This window comes from Gloeophyllum trabeum (assembly GCF_000344685.1).
Source record: "Gloeophyllum trabeum ATCC 11539 unplaced genomic scaffold GLOTRscaffold_00012, whole genome shotgun sequence".
NCBI lineage: Eukaryota > Fungi > Basidiomycota > Agaricomycetes > Gloeophyllales > Gloeophyllaceae > Gloeophyllum > Gloeophyllum trabeum.
The window spans coordinates 605507-620358 of NW_006920421.1; the positions used below are offsets into that span (position 1 = coordinate 605507).

Below are 14852 nucleotides of genomic sequence, written 5' to 3' on the forward strand. Positions count from 1 at the left end.
CGAAAAATGCTAGGGCGAGCTATCCCGGGTCCCCAGGGCACGCGTACCAATGCGGACGCGTTTTTATATTCGATCGCACACTTTACCCGAGCGGGCGGGAACCCGGAGAACCTCCGAGAACGGCCGAATGCGGAAAGCGGTTCGGCGGAGAAGAGTGCCGAACCGGAACGCGCGACTTGACGCGCTTTGAGGGGGTTGCTGATACACCCGTCCGCGTCGTCTCACACGTCGAACGCGACCGCCAGGCAACGCCGTCCCCGTTCTTGCGCTCGTTGGCGACCGACATACTACTCCCGACGACGAACACGACGCGTCCCATGGCGTCGCCCTCATCCTCCGCTACTACCCAATCACCACCCCTGGCCTATCTTGAGGCGGGCCCTGTGCCCTCTGCCACATCGGAGGGCTCTACTGTCGACGATGCCGAAGCTGAGGACCGGAATAGTGCTATCACGAAATTTATTGCGCGGGCGGAAATATCCAAGGTGAGTATTTCCTATCCGTATATTGGCGAGGCGACGCGTCTCTGCGCGTCGTGGCGTCCGTGAGGAGGGGAGGGATCCGTCGTAGAAGAGCGAGCCAGACAATTTGAAGAGAATTTTCTCAGTCTTACTTGCCAACATTCCATTTGTGTCTTGCCGATCACTAATCGTTTTTATGCTCTACAGCTCACATTTGACCTACGCTCTCGTCTTGCGTACGCTTCGTACAAGGCTAGTAACCGCGTATCACACCTACCCATCCATGATCTTGAAGTAAAGACACAAGCGGCGTCTTACGCGCGATCTGTCCCCTCCAAGCGGAAGGTGACTACATTCACCCATAATTCTGCGCCTCAGACCCCTAGATCCCTCGCAATGTCGACGCCACGCCCCGGGCAGATGGCACCCCCGCCTCCAGTGACACGCACGTCGTCGTCCGGTCAGGGCGGATCCGCTAACAGCGGACACAGCTTATTCGCAGCGCTCCTTGGCGCGCCTCTGCCGAAGCACGCCAGGACCATCCGCAACCCGAGTGCGCCCCCTGCGCCTGTGGCGTCGCGCGCGCCGAGCGTCCGCAAAGCCGCTGCCCCGCGCACGCGCACGCACAGTCACCCCGACATCAAACGGTCGCGGCACCACCGAGGTAGGAGCAAGGAGAGACACACCCACAAGGGCAAGGGCAAGGAGAAGGAGCGGGGCGCGGGCGATGACTCCGCGAGCGTCTCGACCACGATGGACGACCCAGATCTCACGAACGCCGCGCAGACGCTAGCGTCGTTCCTGCGCGCGTCGGTGTCGACGAGCGCCGCGTCGCCCCGCTCCAGCTTCTCCGCTGCCTCTGACGCGTCGATTCCGCAGTACGCACAGAGCTCGGCGCGGACGACCACCGAGGCTGCCACGGCGGGGTCGTCCGCGACGGAACACCCCCTGACGCCCCCGCCGTCCCAGACGTCCCCTCCACCCCCTGCTGATACTCCGAAGAGACCGGCGCCGACTGATAAGGAGGCCGCCGAGTACATGCTCATCCTCGCGACCTCGCCGTCACCCGTGCGTGCCAGGCCGCAGGCGAGCCGAGAGGCGCTGCATCGAGCGTCGTTTGGCGAGCTCGGCGGCGGCGGTTCGCGCGCGATACATTTTTCGGGCTCCCAAGCAAGTGCAGAGGGCGCCCCGAGCGAGAATGCAAGGAGGGGCAAGGCGTTGACGAAAAATGGCAGCTTCTCCGACACGATTCCTGTGATTGCGCCCGCGGAGACGCAGTCGCAGTCCACGGACGGCGGTAGCAGCCAGATCCCAAGCGAACAGGACGCTCGTCCAGGTAATGCGTTGACCCCGGCGAGCCTGCTGCCGCCGCCGCCGCCGTCCCCGCACCCGCGGTCGTCGTCTTCGCTGTCGATATTCCCGTCCGACCCCAGGCAGTACCAGCACGCCCCGCCCACCCCTGGTAATTTCAATATGCACGAGTTTGTGAACATGTCGCCGTCGCCGCGGACGCCAATGAAGGCGCTGGAGACGAAACCTGTCCCGCCTGGTCCGCGGCCGGCGAAGAAGCTGTTCGAACAGGAGAGCCGCGATAGCGGCGGGCATAGTGCGCCCCTCGGGGGTGCGCTCGCGGCGGGGTTCATGCCGAGTTGACGGACGCGGCCGAGGAGAGAGCGTTCCGACGTTTCCCTGAAGCAACCATAGAAGTCTTGAAAGCCTATTTAATGCTCGCATCTACTTTGACGAGGACCATGTCAAGATTAATTTTATTCGCATGCAAGGACTATGGTGAATGGACTCTGTTGTACGACACCTCCGCCAAGCAAGCACAAGTCCGATCAAACTTGTTGTAGCCTCAACGTCAAGGCCTCGCATTGTTATCTATCTATTCGATTGGCAGGTCAAGTCACTTCTTGCGCTATCCGCTCTATGGACCATGAACGGCCAGGATCCTGTTTGTTTCTATCTTCAACTGTCATATAAGTATGGAGGAGGAGAGAGAATTTTGTCTGTCTATCTTTGTAATATTAGCTTGCTTCCTTGTTCCCGACCCAACCCAACCCAATCCCTGCCTACCCCCATGTGTGTTCCCCATGTCCATACTTGCTTTCGCATATGTTATTTTATTTTTGCCAAACACGTTTCCACTTCATGATTGGAGTTCTCTGTACATGTGCATGCTCTCGACGCGATTGTGGCGCAAGCACGTGACCTTACCCCCGACGCGCCTCGACTTTCATTAGAATTGACACGTAGAACAGTGCAGTCTGCTTCCATTCAACGGCATTTACATGCCCTCGAAGGACTTGATGCATGCTGAGGCCTGCTGTCTTGAATTTGAAAATAATACTGCAAGCGGCGTCTGTTGAAGACTACAAGCGAAAGACTCTGAATCAGAGCCGGACATTTAACGACTATTTTACGAAATTAACGTGCTCTATATCATGACTTACAACAATCCTGCTTTCCCGGTTTTCGTCTTGACATTTGGATCTTTTGTGCTACTGTAAGTCATCAGTCCGAGTCGATATCCCATAACAATACCTTCTGATACATGGTGTTAGCATCCTGATTACATTTTCGGTGCCGTTCGTATCGTCATTCTATTTCCTGCACTCCTCCATCGCGGGGGGAGTCAGGTTCGGCCTCTGGGGCTGGTGTCTCGACGATGACACGCTCTGCATTAGCCCGGTAAAGTGAGAATATAGTTTGTGTCAGTGCACCTGTTCGTGAAGATTTCTAACTTGAACATCCTTGGCTCGTAGACTAGGCTTCGACTGGAACCCTCAGATCGTCCATGGGCTAACTTACCTTCTCGTATTCTACCCTATCTGTGCGTACCCTTCTTTCCCTTGTGCCCCAATCAGCGCCATGAACCTGGCACTCGCTGCACTTATTATAGCGGCTATCTTCGCATTCTTCGCCACGCTTGCGCTGATCCCGCTGCTCTGCACGCGCGCGATACGGCTGCACAGTTTCCCTATATACTCATTGCTCATGGTCGCCGCAGCCTTCACGGCGTTTCTTGCGTTCATCTGTATGATCGCATTGTTCGTCATTGCGATGAACCGCTTTCACGCGGCAGGGTATGCTGCACGCCTTGGTCCTGCGGTAAGTATCGCTTTCTCATTGCTTGGGTGGTGCGTGGGACGTGCTGATGAGAGCTGATACATAGGTCTGGATGTCGCTGGTGGCGACGATCATACTGATAGTTATGAGTTTTAACTCGGGGTGTGGCACGCTGCTGGGCGAGAGCTTTGCAGCGCGACCGTCGCGGTATCCGTACGCGGAGTCTGTGGCATAAGGTTTGCTTGGCTCGACCCAGTCAGTAATCATGTTGGTCAATGGGATGATACAACCACGGGTTACACTGATCGTCGCTGGACACCAATGCTGGACCACGAGACATTCAACAGTTGACGTACCGGCCCGGAGCTGCGGTGCAAGTCTGATTGGTTGTACAAACACTCGCCGGGACTGAGACCCTTCCCTGATCCTTGCCCTGTGAATGGGACGGTCCCGACTGGCAAGAATTCGAATCAAACGTTGAGTATCTGTCAATGATGCATCTGATGACCAGAACGCTGGTCGATATAGCGGTACTATTCCCAGCGATCAGAAGCAGAACTCTACTATTTTCGTAGCAGGATCGGCGGGCAGCTGATTGCCACATATGCGGGATCTGTGAGTATGTATAAGTTATAACGCCAGTTCGCAGCCAGTGCACATGTGAGGGGGCAGCCACTACTTCAGTTAAGACTGTCTTCTGGGAGAACACCGACATATATACGCACTGCGTACGCGTTCCGGTCCGCTACGAGCGCACAAATAGCAGCGGTTTAGCCAACAAGAAAGTTATAGTGAGTTCGAGATTTCCAGGAGTGGGAGCTGTGGCAACAAACTTAGAACGCCCACCCCACCACTTCATATCCCAAGAGCTCGTCATATCACTACTTCGCAATTTCGACGGCGTTCCACTTCCCCTGCCCCCTGAGCCTAATCTTGGCATCACGGTAAGCGTTCTACTCGAGCGGGTCCGGAGACGCGCTAAATTGCACGCACACCGATTAGAGGCCAGCTGACCCCGCACGATTCTGCCGGGGGGCCGGGGCAACTGGCTCTCTGGCTTTAAAATGGAGAGCTTGCCCCGTCCTCAACTGCTTTCGCTTTCGCTCTCGACGTCGTAGCCTGAGCAGCCATGGGGTTCAAGCATGAGATGAGCCTGGCGTACAGCTACCGCCATGCGTACGCACTGGCGTTCTCGGCATCTATGGGCTCTGTGTTCTACGGCTGGGATATAGGTCTGATTGGCGGCATTCTATCATTACCCTCCTTCCAGGCGTATTTTGGACTGCATAATATATCGTCGTCAGCAAAAGCTAACCTGCAAGGCAATATCGTAGCCGTCTTGCAAGCAGGATGTTTGTGAGTACTACCACTTGCTATCTCGGCACCTTCCAGACGCTAATGCGTGAAACCAGCTTCGGTGCCCTGTTCACCGGCTATTTTTCCGGTGTATTCGGGCGTAAACCAGTCCTGCTCGCGTCAGGGGTGGTGTACATCGTTGGCAGCATCATACAGACGATATGCGGACTGGGAATGAGCCAGACGGTCGCGCTGCGTCTGCTCTATTTCGGTCGCTTCCTGGGGGGAGTAGGAGTAGGCATGGAGTCTGCGCTGGTGCCTTCATATGTGTCGGAATCCGTCCCCCGGACGATCCGAGGAAGATGTACGGCGATGATCCAGTTCGCTAACAATGTTGGAATCATGCTAAGCTGTACGTCTACTGTCCGGAAGTGGTGTCGCGCTTGTTAATTTCCGTCTTCCTAGTTTGGGTCAATTACGGTTCGAGCCTGAACGTACCTTACGGCGACATGCAATGGCGCATGCCCTTCGCCGTCCAAGTAGTCCCAGGCGCGCTCTTCATCGTCCTCATGCTCTTCCAGCCCGAGTCCCCCCGCTGGCTCGTTGAGCACGGCAAATACGACCGCGCCGCAAGGTCCCTTGCCTTCGCAGCTGGCAAAGCAATCGACGACCCCGCCGTCCAAGCCACCCTCGCGGAAATCCAGGCCGACTTCGCCGGCAAGCCGCGGGACTCCGTCTGGAAGCAGTTCCGCATGATGGGCGAGTCGTGGACTACGGCCCTGCGCTGCTTCATCCCCTCGCTCGTCATGTTCTTCCAGCAGTGGACGGGCACGAACGCAATCAACTACTACTCGCCCGAGATCTTCGCGGCGCTCGGCATTTCGGGCACGACGTCAGGGCTGCTCGCGACGGGCGTGTACGGCATCGTCAAGGTCATCGCCGTCGGGCTCGTCTGCACTTTCGCAGTTGAGGGCATGGGCCGCAAGCGCTGCCTCATCTACGGCGGGCTCGGCCAGGGCGTGATGATGCTCTGGATCGGCGGCTTCCAGGGCGTTCACCCCGGCAACGATGTCGTCCCCGCGAGCTACGTCTCCATTGTCGCCGTCTACCTCTACGCTGTGTTCTACTGCGTCGGGTGGGGACCCGTGCCCTGGGTTGTCGCAGGCGAGGTCGCGCCGAACCATGTCAGGACCGCCGCGCTAGCCGTCGCCGTCGCAGTGAACTGGCTGTTTGCATTCACGATCGGGAAGATCACGCCGATCATGCTCAATTCAATCAAGTACGGGACGTTCTTATTGTTTGGAATGCTGTGCCTCATCATGGCCGCGTGGGCGTACTTCCTCCTGCCGGAGACGACGGGCTACGCTTTGGAGGATATCAAGTATCTGTTCGAGAAGGACCTGGTGCTGAGGAGCGTACAGGATGCGCCTGGCGGGAAAGTCTTCCTTGGCAGGAGGAGGGCATTAAGCGTGCAAGAGTCGAGAGTTCAGGCCACGGAGTCCGAGTCCAAGAAAGACGGCGATGTTTCAAGCGAAGATGGAAGTTCCGCCAAGGACGAGAAGGAGCCCGTAGTGGCGGAGGTGGTGTGAAGTCCTGGACTTAAAATGTATCATTATCTACTCTGTATCCATATATCTCATCTTGCTCTGTGCTTTCCTAACATTGCTCTGAATCGGCGCTCGTCAACGCTACCTAGGACAAACCATGAAACAAGGCGGAACGACATGATCCCAAAAGCTAGATAACTCCCTTCAACTCGAGCAGAATATAGTCTCAATTCAGCAGTTGGCGCGAAAGGAGGCCATTACTTCTTGGCCTTTGATTGGAAGAAATTTGCCAGACCTTGCTGCCCACTAGCCTTCCTGCTACTCGCCGAAGGCCGACCATTATTAGCGGGCTTCGGTCCCCCTTCACTCGCGCGCGCGGAAGCCTTCGGTTTCGTCTTGCCTTCAGTTTCTTCTGCATCCTCTGTGACACGGGCCTTGGATTTGGACTTCCCTTTTGACTTTGGAGGTGGTGTTTCTGGCTCTTCCTCGTCTACGGACTCGTACGACGAGTAGTCCTCGGTCACTATGCACCCGGATATTGACACAGTGATGCAATAAGACTGCGGAGGAACGCACCCATATAGCCCTTCTCATCTATCTTCATCCGGCTCTTCACGACCCGTTTCTTCTTCAACCCATTCCGTCCCACCGGAACCTCTTTCTTCTCCTTCTTCTTCCTTGGCTTGGATTTGGTGGGTTCGGGTGCTTTCATTTCTTCCTCGGCAGCCTCAGCCATGTCGACATCCTCGTCTTGCGCTGATTCCTCGGGCGCAGACCGGGATGCCTTGATTACTTGTTCTATATCGTAGGACGTGCCCACGTTAGCGATCATAGTAGGGTTCAAGGCGGAAGCAGACAGACCGTCGTCTATGTCCATCATGGCCTTGAGGCTCTTCTCCGCCTCAGAGTCCATTTCCGCTACTGAGGCCTTAGCCTTGCCCTTGCCCTTGCTCTTACTAAGTCTGGGCGTATCGTCCTCGTCGTCAGATAAAAGAACCCCTTTCTTTACTTTTACCTTGCCCGCCGACTCGGTGGGCGGCCTGGATACAGGCAAGGAACCGGCTTGGCTGGGAGACTTCTCCTCAAAATCGGAATTTGTCGTTCCGACAGCCGACTTGCGCTTGATGCCACGCTAGGACCAGGACAAGTCAGTGGGCATGGTATAGTTAGTAAATATGTGTACCAACCTTAGGAGGCGCCTTGTGCTCGTCCTTCGTTATGCTCTTCTCGTCTTCCGACTTCGCTTTTAACTCTGGTTTGGTCGCTGTCTCCGTCTTGTGTGTTATCGGCTTTGTATCCTTAGGCTCAGCTTTCTTCTCTTGCTTCTTGGTTTCTTTCGGCTGCGACTTCATCCAGTCTGCCATGCTTTTCCCTTTGGATTTATCCTTTTTCTTCTCCGGCTCCGGTGCAACTTCTTCTTTGACATCACTCGTACTAAGTTCTACTTCATCTTTGGTGGGGCACGCCTTATCCTTATCTTTATCCGTCTTTGCTCCAGCAGACTTCGGTTCGACGAGCTTGGAAACCACCGGAGTCGCGGGAGCTGACGCCTTCTTGATTGAAGACGAAGCGGCAGGTTGCTTCCCCTTCTTCCCTGTAGCCCTCATCTGAAAGCAGTTCGGCGGACTAAGATCTGACTGCGATGGACTGAAGCAGATAGCTCACCTGAACATCCGCACCGACAATCCTGCCGAGAGCAGCAGCAACCTCAGGACCATTCTTCGCATCCGCCTGCCGGACGCTCTCAGTAGGCTCGCAGATCAATGCTGCATCCTGCCATGGTTTGGGTCAGGTCAGAGAAACAACGATATTATGCATGCCGACCTGAGGCCTAGCAGGAGAAAGGCTATAAACATGCATGGAGAGAATGCGCGAGAACTGAGACTTCGACTCTATAAGATGCCGTAAGGGTAAGAAGGAATCCGGGTGCGGACTACGGACGTACTTTCGACATCCCCTTCTCCGACCAGTAGCACTTTCATCTGCTTCATCGCACCATCTTCGAATCCCTGGTCTTCATCATCAGCCTCCATTTCACCATCGTCTTCGCTATTGAGCGGTTGTCGGCTTACTTCTCCGGTGATTATATAGGTAGCATGTACGGGTCGACCTGATTCGCGTGAAGCAGCGTGAAACGACGCAAGTTCTCTGGAAAAGGCAGTTACCGCTCAGCAAAGCTCACCGGATCCATCATGTTAGAGAGGCTCACGTCTTCGCTGAACTGACATGGATCTTCAGATCTCTAGACAGTGACCGAAACGTAACCTGGGCAGTATTTCAGTGCTGAACTCCATTCTTCGCGCCGCAACTTACGATGCCCTTGGTTATCGTCAGTTTCTTTGTAAGATAGTCATTGGCAGCCTGGGTAGACATCGCGACAGGTAGTGGAACGTGGCGAACGATTTCAAGGAAATTGTGGCGGAAGCTTCGACGCGTCTGGCATTGGAAGCACGCTCGTCACACATCACAAACGCGCTAGGTCACGCATCCCCTGTGGCCACATACATAGCAGTTATATATGTTGGTGAGTAACTGTACAAGGTATTCAAACGTAAAGGAAAGGCATTAAATTTGGGTATGTTATAAATTAGAGCAATCATTCATCTTCAAACACCCCCGTGACCCAGTTGAATTTCCGTAGTTTAGGTGGTTGTGCCAATTCTTTGAGGAACTCAGCCCATTCCCGGTCTTTCTCTCGCCTTTTCTCCTCTTTTCCGATTTGTGACGGAGTGGGATGATGTGCATGGAGGACGACTGCATAATCCGACATATTCCCATCATAAGAAATTTCTAGCATATTTTCACCTTGTCTCAGGTACGAGGAGATATCGACAAGCTTGTCTTCATTCGCCTGGTATCGTGAAGATACGTCCTGTTAATGACAAGTTATTTGGTGACACGTACTCAGAGCACTCACAGAGTACTGGGGAACGAGGTATACTAACCCCTTACGTTCGTCTCCGTTGATGACTGTCCACATACACCCGGTCCTGGGCCACTCGACCTTGGGAAGGCTATTGCAGTTTCCTGTGCCTATGCTGTCAACACCATTTAAGACGGAGGCAAGGTCTTCAAGGCGATAGCACGCCAAGCTGAGGCAAATGCCGTCCGTGAAGCTGAGAGGAATGTCAGCTCTACGGCTCCTGCAGCACTGACAGACTGACCTGTCATCCAGCATGGACTTGCGGTGCGCCCAACGCTGGACGGCTGCATAGTCATCGGGTTTCAGGATGAAGTCAAGAATATGCTGCCGAGTCCCAGTCGCGCAACTCAGAGCATACAGGATCGACGCAGGAGATGCAGCTGAGGGCCCTGGGGCAGAAAGTGGAACCTGCGAGTCGGGGTCAACTGCAACAATGCTGGCGGGAATACCGTCGGGGTGTAACAATGAGGCATCGTCCGTGTGCATTGATACATCTTCAGCCACGGTGACCACGTGTGAAGGCTTTGCCTCAGGTGGGAGGGGATCGTGGACAGCGGGAGGTGTAGTGATTTCCCCTTCCTCAGTTGTCCCTGTTTGCGGGAGATCTTTGACCTCTTCGTCCTTTTCCCGACTTGCCACATCCAGCGATTCGGGAGCGGCGGCTTCCTGTGCGACGGCTATATCGCCAGCTTCCGCTGCCACACTCGACATGCCCTCGGGCTTCTCTATGAAATCGTGTTCTTCCTCTTCGATACGAGCATCAGAACTAGGTGCTGTAGGAGCGGATACAGTCAATATCGCCTGTGCAGGTGGTTGGGAGCGTCGCTCGTCTTCCAGAGCTTGCGGTGCTATTGGCCCCGACAAATCCTCGCTCGTGCCCGAAGTAGTCGACGGCTCGGCCAGAGGCCGATTCTCCAGGTCATGCGTAATGGTGGGATCGACAGATGAATTTACCACTGGCCCTGCTTGCTGGGACATCGCCTCATCCGAGATGATACCATTCGGTGCTCCAGTGGGTAACTCTCCGGCTAAATGATCGTCCTTTGCCTGTGGCTCTGGAGTGGTAGACCGTAGCCTCTTTCTAGCGATATGGACCTCATCCGAGGTGGTGCCGTTCTCGGCTCCAGTAGATGCTCTTCCAGTAGCTTCGTTATCGTCCTTGCCCGGTACCTCTGGAGTGGACGACCGTGGCCTCTTACAGCCGACATGGATCTCATCCGAAAAGGCCACATTCTGCCCTCCGGTGGTTAATTCGCCATTGCCGGCGTCTTTGTCTTGTACCTCAGGAGTGGTAGATCGTGGCCTCTTGCTACCGACTGAGATCTCATCCGTTGTGTTAGGCGCGTGAGTGGCGGAAGCTAGAGCCGACATGGTAGTGGAGTGAACTTGAGAATCAGTGAGCGGTGTGCTGGGTCCTGCCTCAAGAATAGGTGCCACAGGTGCCAGAGACTCCGCCGCCACCCATTGGGTTAGGGTTTCATCCCGCCACACAGTAGAATCCTGAGCGTCGCCGAGAGCCACACGAGAATCGCCGACGGTGGTGCTTTCGCCTTCGCTAGGATCTACCAACATCTGGTCAGCGTCCAAGATATCTGCAGACTTGGGAGCAACGTTGTCTGCAGACTCAGTACGAGGAACCGCGAGGTCTGCAAATGCCGAGACGCCAGGCTCTTCTTCAGGCACAGGTTCCACAGGCTCCGCCACCCATCGAGTTAATGTTTCACTTTGCCACAAAACCGGAACTTGCGTGTCGTCGACAGTGAGCTTTTCACCTGTTTGCGACGACTTAAACAGGGCCGCACGAGAATCGGCGACTATGATGCTTTCGCCTTTGCCGGGCTCTACCATCATCTCATTAGCATCCAAGCTACCTGCAGTCTCGAGAACCACGTCGCGGGTCGACTCAATATGGGCAGGAGAGTGTCCCGCAGATGTTAAGGGACCGACTACCTCCTCAAGTGTACTTGCCACAGGGTCCACAGGGTCCGCCGCCACCCATTGGGTTAGCGTGTCACTTTGCCACACAATCGGAACTTGAGTGTGCCCGGCGGTAGGCTCCCCGCCTATCTGCGAGAATTCAAGCGCTGGAGCACGAGGAACAAAGACCGTTGCGCTTTCGCCTTTGCTAGGTTCTTCCAGTATTTCACCAGCGTCCAAGCCATCTGGAGGCTCAGAAACGGCGTTGCGGGCAAGTCCAATAGCACTGGTGTCACTGTCTACGTCCTTCTCGTGCAATTGTGACGCCTCGCCTTGGCCAGGGGTGTCTGCAGATGATAATAATATAGAGGCATCTTGAGTAATCTCGAGGGATGGCACTTCGGTAGTTGCCTGAATTCCGTGTTCAGTCGCGCCGGAACGACTGATTGCAGCAGCGTCTCGGGTCCTTGTATTATTGGCAGGTACAATCAGTATTTCGTCATCGGCACCAGACTGATTATTCTCGAGAGTCGGCGCTTCTGTAGTTGGTCCAAAGGCGCTAACTGCAGCAGAATCGGAAGTAATTGGATTCTCGGTAGGTTCTACCACCATGTGATCAGCCCTTTCGAGAGACGCGGCCGGTTTCCCGTTAGCCACCTGGACTTTTTGTTGGTCTGCCCCAAAGTCGCTCACAAGAGGAACGTCCGAAGTCATTGCATCTTCGACAGGTTCGACCATCATCTTATCGACGTGTTTCAGAGAGACAGCCGGTGCTTCACTGGCTGCTCGAGTTTCGTGACTAATGACCCCATAGCCGTTCGCTGAAGCATCGCCCGAAGTCACCATGTCTTGACCATTGTATTCGCAAGACGAAGCCTGTGCTGTCGGCACTCCGAGCCTTGCGACTTCAGAGCTGACTGTAGCCATACCCGAAGGCATTGTATCTTCAGGAGATTCAACTGCCATTTTATCAACCGCATCATCTTGAATTGCCTCGAGAGACGGTGCTTCGTTAGCCGCAGGGGCTCCTTCAGTACTGCCGACAGCAACAGCGTCCGGAGCGGTTGCATCTTCCACATGATTGAGTAACATCTTATCGGCGCCCTCGAGATACGGGGCAGGTGCTTCACCATCCGTCTCCGCTGCGTGGTCGGTTCCTCCGGGCCCGCCGGCAGCAGCAGCATCCGGAGCCGTTGTATCTTCAGCAGGTTCAACCATCGCTTTAGTAACGCCAACATGTTGAGTGTCCTCGAGGGACGGTGCTTCCTTAACGGACTGGGGTGCTGGCTCGGTTTCCCCAGAGCCCCTGACAGTAGCAACATCCAGAGCCGTTGTATCTTCGGCACGTTCGACCAGCATCTTATGGGTGTCCACCTTCTCGGACTGCAGTACGGCACCGCGAGGGTCACCAGTAAGTTTTGTAGCGTCCTCAGCATCATCACGGGCACTCTCGGTGTATGCGTCCACATCCATGGCCTTTCTATCATGTGCAGGAGTGACACGATTCGGTTGGCTATCCCGACTAACACCAGCCTCCACCATCACTGCAGTATCCGCGGTAGCTGTAGCTGCTGAGTTGACCTCAGCCATAGGTGCGGCCACGAAACCCCCAGAGTAGTCAATCATCTCCTCCACGGGTACAGCCGCCCAATCCCTCAGCAAGTGCGTCTCAGGCGCAGAGACCGTAGCAGGGCCCGCACTCTCCCGTGACGCCTTGGGTGGCCCACGCCTCCTCGTACCCATCCGGGCGCTCTTCCTCGCGCTCAGCTGGCGGGGTACTGGAGGGCTGGAGGGCGGCGGAGTCTCTGGTGCGGGTGAGCTCACTAACGCGGGAGACTGGGTAGGCGGCGAATTATCGAGGACCGGTGACGCCGGCCTCTGCTTCTGCGTCCGGCAGTACTCGGCGTCGAGCCGGGCCAGCTGATCCAACGTGCGCGCGCGCTTCGCGGGCTTTGTCCGTGAAAGTTGTGGTTCTGGATGTTCTGGGCTTCCGCGTGCTGTAGCGGCGGCCTGGATTGGTGTTGTAGACACTGCGGGAACGGGTGTTGTAGACACTGCGGGAACGGGTGTTGCAGACCCTGCGGGAACGGGTGTTGTAGGCATTGCAGTTCCCGACTGAGGGTGATGCGCCGGATGAGACTGGACGTGTGTTTGCGCGTATGGATCCACGTGCGGATACATGTTCGCGTTCGCGGGCAGATGCGGCCTTGCTGCGTGCACATGCCGTTGCGGTTGTGGCGCAGGCATCGTCACTTGCTGTTGATGTTGGTGCGGGAAGATCCCAGATGCCGGGGGAGACGCGTAGTACACGTATGGGGAGGGGTACGGAGAGAGAGCCGGAGCGATGTCCGTGGGCTGGCTGAACCTTCGCTCTTGGATGGCGTGCCGCTGTTGCTGGCGGATGGCCAGGGTGGCATTGACCGCGAACACGGGACGGGATGACGAGGACGCGGCGGGGACCTGGTGGGGCATAGGAGCAGCAGAGCTGGTCGTGAGAGCCGCCCTGCTTGTGGATGCCGTTGGGACCAAACGCTGGGGCGGGGCGGCTTGGGGCTGGGGTTGGGTGTGGGCTTGGGCTTGGGCTTGGGCTTGCGATGGTTCGGTGTTGGGTCGAGGCCTGTGCTGGCTGGGCACTGGTACCGGCGGGGATGCAACGATATTCTGAGCAAACGCTTCAGGGCGGACCAGGTGTGCCAGGCGGTCTGTCCATGTATTAAGTAAGAAATGTTGAAGCAATTTGGAGGAAGGATAGGCGTACGCTTGAGCTCAGGTTCAACGAAAAGGTCGGCATGCTGGAGAACGACCGCCGCTAAAGTCTGAGCAGCCTTTATCCGATTCGAGGATTGCCCGGCTGGTGTTGGGTCCAGCGAGTGCTTTCGTGCATTGTTCGCCGCTGTTTCGAGCAGATCGACTATCTAGAGCCGTCAATATTAGCAGGGATCCCAAATCAAGTGCGCGGCAATGAATGGAAACAGTTGAAAATCTTCTCCCAGAGAACATACGAGAAACTAAGTCGGTCAGGCCATAGTTAACCTACCGACTCGCACGTCCGGGATCACCGCGAGTCGCTCTGGATGGGACAAGAAGCGTTGCCCAAATCTTCCAGCGATGATACATAATCTCCACGGCGTACGGGATAGTACATTCAACCTGAACATAGATCCTTAGTACTTCTATCATCACGGCGTCCCTCGGAGCCGCACTACTGCCCTCGACGTCTTCCCTGTCACGCCCGGCTTAAGCTCGCCCACATCCCGCGTACCGTCCACGCAAAATGGAATCTCAAAGCTCGACTTACCTTTGGCCGAGCGGAGGTATAGTACGCTCTCGGATCCTTGAGCCAACGAGCGAGCTTATGACATGCGGCAGAGAATGGTCCTACATTTTCGGCTCTCAGCTTTTCGTGCAGCGTCGCGAGTATTCTATCATTCCGCTGTTGTGCGCCGCTTGCATCCATTGCATGAAAGCGGGAAAGACGAAGGTAGACAGACGGCGAACGCCCAGGTAATTGGCATTAACAAGCTCGTACATATGCGCCCACAACGCCGGCTTCTATACGTGGGAAAGTCGCGATATACATTAGATCCAAAGATCTATTTTCGCGTACCGCGCCTGCTGCTGCCTGCTCTCGTACCAGCA

General features: G+C 55.7%; 5 protein-coding genes across 5 annotated transcripts; 3 read left to right on the plus strand and 2 right to left on the minus strand.

The window, feature by feature from the left end:
* The first annotated feature begins 230 nt into the window (after positions 1–230).
* On the plus strand, positions 231–2599 carry GLOTRDRAFT_140278 (uncharacterized protein). The gene is made up of 2 exons (XM_007870687.1): positions 231–485; positions 669–2599. Exons 1-2 carry the CDS (start codon positions 318–320, stop codon positions 2112–2114), a joined length of 1614 nt encoding a protein of 537 aa, XP_007868878.1. The 5' UTR covers positions 231–317; the 3' UTR covers positions 2115–2599.
* Positions 2600–2905: 306 nt separating this feature from the next.
* GLOTRDRAFT_131813 (uncharacterized protein) lies at positions 2906–3765 on the plus strand (the record flags this gene model as incomplete). The annotated part of the gene is made up of 5 exons (XM_007870688.1): positions 2906–2967; positions 3026–3157; positions 3227–3294; positions 3364–3572; positions 3637–3765. The coding sequence occupies 5 exons, from the start codon at positions 2906–2908 to the stop codon at positions 3763–3765; spliced, it is 600 nt and encodes a 199-aa protein (XP_007868879.1).
* Positions 3766–4731: 966 nt separating this feature from the next.
* On the plus strand, positions 4732–6415 carry GLOTRDRAFT_46872 (sugar transporter; the record flags this gene model as incomplete). The annotated part of the gene is made up of 3 exons (XM_007870518.1): positions 4732–4886; positions 4943–5238; positions 5292–6415. The coding sequence occupies 3 exons, from the start codon at positions 4732–4734 to the stop codon at positions 6413–6415; spliced, it is 1575 nt and encodes a 524-aa protein (XP_007868709.1).
* A 215-nt stretch (positions 6416–6630) lies between these two features.
* On the minus strand, positions 6631–8746 carry GLOTRDRAFT_131815 (uncharacterized protein; the record flags this gene model as incomplete). Its single annotated transcript, XM_007870689.1, has 8 exons — positions 6631–6896; positions 6950–7505; positions 7561–7980; positions 8039–8146; positions 8198–8265; positions 8319–8521; positions 8583–8638; positions 8687–8746. 8 exons carry the CDS (start codon positions 8744–8746, stop codon positions 6631–6633), a joined length of 1737 nt encoding a protein of 578 aa, XP_007868880.1.
* Positions 8747–8863: 117 nt separating this feature from the next.
* On the minus strand, positions 8864–14670 carry GLOTRDRAFT_140281 (uncharacterized protein; the record flags this gene model as incomplete). The annotated part of the gene is made up of 5 exons (XM_007870690.1): positions 8864–9224; positions 9291–9489; positions 9538–13915; positions 13972–14128; positions 14512–14670. The coding sequence occupies 5 exons, from the start codon at positions 14668–14670 to the stop codon at positions 8970–8972; spliced, it is 5148 nt and encodes a 1715-aa protein (XP_007868881.1). The 3' UTR covers positions 8864–8969.
* Positions 14671–14852: the final 182 nt, after the last annotated feature.